We start from the raw sequence: 7,668 nt of genomic DNA on the forward strand, positions 1-7,668 counted from the left end.
TTTTATTTTATGTAATTGTAGCTTAAAGAGACAGTCTACACCAGAATTTTAATTTTGACTAGACTGTCCCTTTAATTTATACTTTTTTATTTTTAAAGTAGGTGTTGTTGTTTTTTTATTCTACTAGTTAGTATCTTTAGTATTTTGTAATTTAGGTAATTTGGGTTCATTTAGGGGGTGTTAGTTTAGGGGTCTTAGTAATTTAATTATTTATTTGCGTTGTGGGCTTTGGCGGTTTAGGGGTTAATACTTTAATAGGTAGTTTGGGTTGTGGGTTAATGGGGGATTAGGGGTTAATAGTTTTATTAGGTAGTTTGCGATGTTGGGGTTGGCGGATTTAGGGGTTAATACTTTAGTTAGTACTTGCGGTGTGGGTTTGATGGCGGATATAGGAGTTAATAGTTTAAATAGGCATATTGCGTTGTGGGGGGTTGTCGGTTTAGGGGTTAATACTTTTATTAGTTCCGATGTGGGTTTGATGGCGGATATAGGGGTTTTACATGTCTGTTTTATTTTTGGGAGGCGTGTTAGACTTTTATGGGAGATTTGTTTTTTTTTTTTTTACTTTTCTTAGGCGCCAGCAGTTTCTAAACTACCGTAAGTCACTGGCGACTCCAGAAATGTGTATTTACGCACATTTCTGGACATCGCTAGTTTATCCCACTTACGGCACTTTATGAACTGCCGGCATCGTATCGCCCTAATTCCAATCCCAAACCCTAACCCCAATGCTTCACCCTAATTCCAATGCCAAAACCCAACGTCAATGCTTTGCCCTAATTCTAATCCCAAACCCTAACATCAATGCTTTGCCCTAATTCCAATCCCAAACCCCAATGTCTCACCCTAATTCCAATCTCAAAACCTAGCCTCAATGCTTTGCCCTAATTTGAATTCCAAAACCTAACCCCAATGTCTCACCCTAATTCCAATCCCAAACCCTAACCCCAATGCCTAGCCCTAATTTCAATCCCAAACCCTAACCCCAATACCTAGCCCTAATTCCAATCCCAAACCCCAAATCTCACCCTAATTCCAATTTCAAAACCTAGTCTCAATGCTTTGCCCTGATTCCAAACCCTAACCCCAATGTCTCACCCTAATTCCAATCCCAAATCCTAACCCCAATGTCTCACCTGAATTCCAACCCCAAACCCTAAACCCAATGCCTTACCTTAATTCCAATCCCAAACCCTAACCCCAATGCCTAGCCCTAATTCCAATCCAAATCCCTAACCCCAAAACCTAGCCCTAATTCCAATCCCAAACCCTAACCCCAATGCATAACCCTAATTCCAATCCAAAAACCTAACGCCAATGCCTAGCCCTAATTCCAATCCCAAACCCTAACCCCACTACCTAGCCCTAATTCTAATTCCAAATCATAACCCCAATGTTTTACCCCAATAACGAACCCCAATGCCTTGCTTTAATTCCAATCCCAAACCCTAACCCCAGTGCCTAGCCCTAATTCCAATCTCAAACCCTAACCCCAATACCTAGCCCTAATTCCAATCCCAATACCTAACCTCAACGCCTCACACTAATTCCAATCCGAAACTGCAAACCCAATACCTCACCCAATTTCCAATCCCAACCCCTAATCCCAATGTCTAACTCAAATTCCAATCTCAAACCCTAATCCCTAAACCAATCTCTAATCACTAATCTCAACACCAAACCATAACCCCAATGCCTAACTCTAACCTGACATTTATATTTAGATTGTTGCATCAGTATTTCATGGGTTACAACACCTCGGCATCTAGGACAGCTCTGTAATTGAGGATGATAGTCTCACTGTAGCAATATTGTGACTGGCAGCTACTGTGTGACAGAATACGACTACAGCAAAATAAGAATCCTTTTTATTTCGGGTCCTACAATTTTGAAGTGAACTGTCTCTTTAAGAGATTCATTTTGCTGCCTTTATTTAACAGAATCCAGATGTTTCTGTTTATCTCTCTAAACCATTCTGCATTCAGCGTTTTATTAGCGTGAAATCATGGATGATAAACATATAGGTTTTGAATTTTTCTTCCTCTGCTAAAAGATACAGTTGCTTTCATTCTTTATAATTTATTGCAGCTCCCACTGGCAGGCAAAGCGCTTGGGTCCCTGATATCCATTCTATTCATGTGTGATGTGACCTTTCAGGAAATTTATCACTAACAAAGCGAAGGACAGTGATGAATCTGGATATTCAGCACAATAAGTTGACATTTCAATTTCCCAAGGCTGAAAAGCAAACAGACAGGGGAGCTCTAATCATAACTAAATTTGGAGGTTTTGAGACTATTTACCAAATTGAGATTAAAGGGATTAATGCCCAGATTACAAGTGGTGTGCTAATGCTAGCGCTGGACACGATACTCAGTATCATTGGGTCACCCTAAAATTGGTGTGCAACTTATTATTAAAAGTCCATGGTAAAATAGATTTACTAGAGAATATTTAGCAGGGTCAAAATCGCTCTAGCGCACCCATTACTTTAAATGGATGTCTAAATGTATGTGTGTGTATGCTTGTATACATGTGTATTTTAGTGTTTATATGTGTAAATATGTTTATGTGTGTATGTATACATGTCTATATAGGTGCATACATGTGTGTTTATGTGTTTATATGGCTAAATATATATGTGTGTATGTATACATGTGTATTTGTTTGTTTATATATATGTATACATATCTATATCAGTGTATACATGTGTATTTATGTGTTTATATGGCTAAATATGTATCTGTGTATATGTTTGTATACATTTATATTTACGTGTTTATATGTGTAAATATGTATGTGTGCTTGTATACATGTCTATATCGGTGTATACATGTGTATTTATGTGTTTATATGGCTAAATATGTATGTGTGTGTATGTTTGTAAACATTTATATTTACGTGTTTATATGTGTAAATATGTATGTGTGCTTGTATACATGTCTATATCGTTGTATACATGTGTATTTATGTGTTTGTATGGCTAAATATGTGTGTGTATATGTTTGCATACATGTGTATTTATGTGTTTATATGTGCAAAAATGTGTGTATGTATACATGTCTATATGGGTATATTTATGTGTATTTAAGTGTTTATATGTGTGTGTATGTATACATATCTATATAGGTATATACATGTGTAATTATGTGTTTATATAGCTAAAAAAGTATGTGTGTATGTATACATGGCTATATAAGTGTATACATGTGTATTTAAGTGTTTATATGTGTAAATATGTATGTGTGTGTATGTATAAATGTCTATATAGGTGTATGTTTATCTGTTTATATGGCTAAATATGTATGTGTGTGTATGTTTGTAAACGTGTATTTATGTGTTTATAATTACAAATATGTATATGTGTGTATGTTAGTATACATGTATATTTATGTGTTTATATGTTTAAATATGTATGTGTGTGTACAAGGACTTTTTGGCTACTCAGGCTACTCATTTTGATACCAGCCCCCCCTTCCCAGAGAAATGAAATACCCTACCATTACTGCCCCCCCTACCCTACGCAACCAATTAAATGAGAGCAGGGCTTGTCAATCACCCTGGTCGAATGAATCCGGGGTGATTTACATCTAAAAACTCCAAATTGGCGAGAGAGTTTATGAAGCAGCAGTTTAAATTCGCCTCATGATAAATCTTGCTCCATAAGTACTAGTTTACAACTGCATATTGGCAAAGCTTCTGTTTTTTTATCTGTACTCAAAGCTCAGATTCTCTGAATGACAGGCCCTGCACAGAAAAGAATGTGTTACCCAAACACTGAGGTCTCCTGCTGATTTTCCTTCTTACATACTCACAATAAAAAAAATATTAGAATTTAATAAAATATCTGCAGAATTAGAAATCCTTGATCAATCAACTTCACATTTTGTTTGAATTATTGTAAAATATGATGTAAAGATATGTTTAAGAATAACATTCCTGGCCTCTGCTGAAAGAAGGAATGTTATGGCATTTTCTAAATCAGAACGTCTGAAATTAGAAATACCATAGACTGATGTATGTAGAATAGTATACACAGTAGCCATGATTTGATAAGCCTTAATTTTAGGTGTTATTTAAAGGGTCACTAGAACAGAAATTACACTTTCATGAATCAGATAAAGCGTGTCATTAGAAACAACTTTCCAATTTAATACTATTACCAAATCTACTTTGATCTCTTTGTATCCTTGGAAATCAAAGGATACTAAGAGAATGAAGCAAATTTAAAATCATGAAAGTTTGATTTTAGCTTTAATGTCCCTTTAAGTTTTTACTCATGCTCCAGTAATTATTTTTTGCTGTGTGAGATGACCCTCTCAGAATTCACAGAAGGTCATTAAATAAAACAACTTTATAACATTTTCTTTTTGCAGTTGTATGTGTCCCTTTAATAGGACTGAAGGTTTCTATCATATCCCCTCTCCCTTTTCCCCTCTAAGCTATACATATTAAAGGGACAGTCTACACCAGAATTTTTATTGTTTTAAAAGATAGATAATCCCTTTATTACCCATTCCGCAGTTTTGCATAACCAACACAGTTATAATAATATACTTTTAACCTCTGTGATTATCTTGTATCTAAGCCTCTGCAAACTGCCCCTTTTTTCAGTTCTTTTGACAGACTTGCAGTCTAGCCAATCAGTGCCTGCTCCCAGATAACTTCACGTGCACGAGCACAGTGTTATCTATATGAAATACGTGAACTAACACCCTCTAGTGGTGACTGTTAAAATGCAATCTGAAAAGAGGTGGGCTTCAAGGTCTATGAAATTAGCATATGAGCCTCCTAGGTTAAGCTTTCAACTAAGAATACCAAGAGAACAAAGCAAAATTGGTTATAAAAGTAAATTGGAAAATTGTTTAAAATGACATGCTCTATCTGAATCATGAAAGTTTATTTTGGCCTAGACTGTCCCTTTAAGTTCATGAAGTATTTACTTGTTTAACCCTTAACAACTTCATGCTAAAGGGTTAAATAGTGTGGGGCTCATACCGACAGAAGCGAGAGCACGCTTTTTAAAAAAAATACCTCCTGGAGTGAGACATATAGTAATAGCGCTTTTGCCATCCGTCGGTCAGACCTTCCCTATCACAGAGATAAGGACACACGACAGGGTAAATGGTTAAAGCATGAATCAATTAATTAGCCCTCCTCTGAGCAGTTTCAGGTTTATTTATATCTTTCAGACATATGTTTTGCAGAACAGTACACAATAATTATGACAAGGCCTTACTAGTGATCTAGAAAGGAATATAAGAAACATGCTTTTTGTCTGTTGCATAGTTTTAAAATGTACAAAATTGTTTTTCTAACCTATCTCCCTTTAAGCCCAGTTTCATTTTCTACTAATGAATGGGATAGTTCCAGCACCCAAGTGAAGACATAAAAATTAAACAAAAATCTGGCATAGGCTACAAAAATATCTAAGCATCTAATTAAAATGATTATGCTCCTGCCAGATATATAAAATTAAACAGTAAGCAGAATATGTAAGCAGTAGAATTGTTAATCTTAAAGCTATTGCTTCCTCATTCATTAAAACATTAATTGGATTTTCCTAAGAAATTATGTCCTTGGCATTTTTAAGGGATTTTAATGATTTAATTTTAGAGATAATAAAATATTTTACCTTCAGAGCTTTCTGGGCAGCTTCGCTTGAGCCAATGGCGATAAGGTTTGGTCCGGCCATGCTACAGAAACTCTTCAAATGCAAATAGTCTGATACGGGCACTGTAGAAACTGCGTAATCCTGCACACAAAAGAATACATTAAACACTGACATAAAACTGTGCAACCCTGCACGCAAAACAATACATTAAAAGCTGACATAAAACTGCACAACCCTGCACGCAAAACAATACATTAAACGCTGACATAAAACTGCGCAACCCTGCATGCAAAACAATACATTAAATGCTGAAATAAAACTGCGCAATCCTGCACGCAAAACAATACATTAAAAGCTGACATAAAACTGTGCAACCCTGCACGGTGTCAGGCTATCTGTGAGTGTCATTAAATTATATATATATATATATATATATATATATATATATATATATATATATATATATATATATATGACAAGACAAGAGAATTAATTTATATGTGAAGCTATATTTTTATCAGATATTACTGTAAGATTACAATTCTTTCGAATTGCTGAATACACATCTCAGAGCTCAATGCAGACAAGACGTTTTAAAACTAAAAGAGAACATTTGTTCCCTAACTAGAAAGTAGAAGCTTCAAAAGATCCCTTACCTCACCACTTAATGAGATTAGATCTTTTCAAACAAGATAAACATGGTACCTAGATCAGGATGCTACCTAGGGTGAGAAGGACGCTGAGTCTGTACTTAAGTGGAGATATGCTTAGAATCCCAGAGATACATATTTTATGGTCTGCTTTGTATAGAAAATTGTAACAGCATAAACGCGTATAATTGATTCATAATCTAGTTTTTACATATATATATCCAATGTGTCGATAAAGGTAACTGATCAGAACTAAGGATTAAATATTACATTTTAGTTAGAATTATTGTTGTGTTAATATACCCACATTGTTTGGAGGTTACTGCTGAAATATAATAAATAATAGTGTAACCGAGGATATATATATAACATAACTGAAGTACACTGCTGCGATAATATTTATGGTGATATTCTATTAATAAAAGAATTAACAACGCAAAACAATACATTAAACGCTGACATAAAACTGCACAACCCTGCATGCAAAAAATACATTAAACGCTGACATAAAACTGTGCAACCCTGCACGCAAAACAATGCATTAAACGCCGACATAAAACTGCGTAATCCTGCAGGCAAAACAATACATTAAACGCCGACATAAAACTGGGTACTCCTGCAGGCAAAACAATACATTAAACGCTGACATAAAACTGTGTAATCCTGCATGCAAAACAATACATTAAATGCTGACAAAAACTGTGCAACCCTGCATGCAAAAAAATACATAAAATTCTGACATAAAACGTTGCAGTCCTGCACGCAAAATAATACATTAAACACTCATATAAATGTAACTCCTTGCTAGCCAAAGAGGAGTATAATTACTATGCAGTATATTTGTTGTTAAATAAGTATAGAAGTAGAAATAAAACTTTCATGATTCAGATAGGGCGAAAAACTTTCCAATGCCAAACCTTAGCTCCTTCAGCATTATATAGTAGCAATGTTACCTTTTTATTGTGACATTTTAACTGAGACTTCTGCAGGGATCAAGTCGAGCGGGAACGCATGGGAACAGAGTTCCTGCACTATTTTTGCAGGAGGAACTAAGTTCTTCCTGGACAGAGAGCAGAAACACTTCAGTAAACACTGTTGCTGCTGGTGTGAGGAGCTGGAGCACAGTCTGGTTAGAGGGATAGTGAGATCCTGTGGTAATGGGCAGTAACATTTCCTATAATATACTATATGCAAGCCTGTCTGTAGTCCTGCTGTGTGATCACCCCGCAATGTGTGTAACACATGGTGCTTATATTACTGGGTGGCTTGCTCTAGGGTTATTTAGCTACCCTCAGCAGAAACAGAACTATTGCACCTTAAGTGGGTGAGACTCTGACAGAGGAGGATTCTTAGACCCCAAGGCAACCATTGAACCCTTCATTGGATTTAATTTTGTTTCATTAA

At 35.7% G+C, this 7,668-nt stretch overlaps 1 protein-coding gene across 7 annotated transcripts in view; it reads right to left on the reverse strand.

Annotated features, from left to right (window-relative positions):
- The window catches only part of DDAH1 (dimethylarginine dimethylaminohydrolase 1), a 371,445-nt gene that overhangs the window by 24,977 nt on the left and 338,800 nt on the right, over nt 1-7,668 (reverse strand). For all 7 annotated transcript variants that reach the window (XM_053693888.1, XM_053693885.1, XM_053693887.1 and 4 more), the window contains one exon: nt 5,636-5,755. In XM_053693888.1, the coding sequence (XP_053549863.1) occupies nt 5,636-5,755 (120 nt within the window). The remainder of the gene's footprint in view (nt 1-5,635; nt 5,756-7,668) is intronic.

The sequence above is a fragment of the Bombina bombina genome, chromosome 10 (genome assembly GCF_027579735.1).
Source record: "Bombina bombina isolate aBomBom1 chromosome 10, aBomBom1.pri, whole genome shotgun sequence".
NCBI classification, from domain to species: Eukaryota; Metazoa; Chordata; class Amphibia; order Anura; family Bombinatoridae; genus Bombina; species Bombina bombina.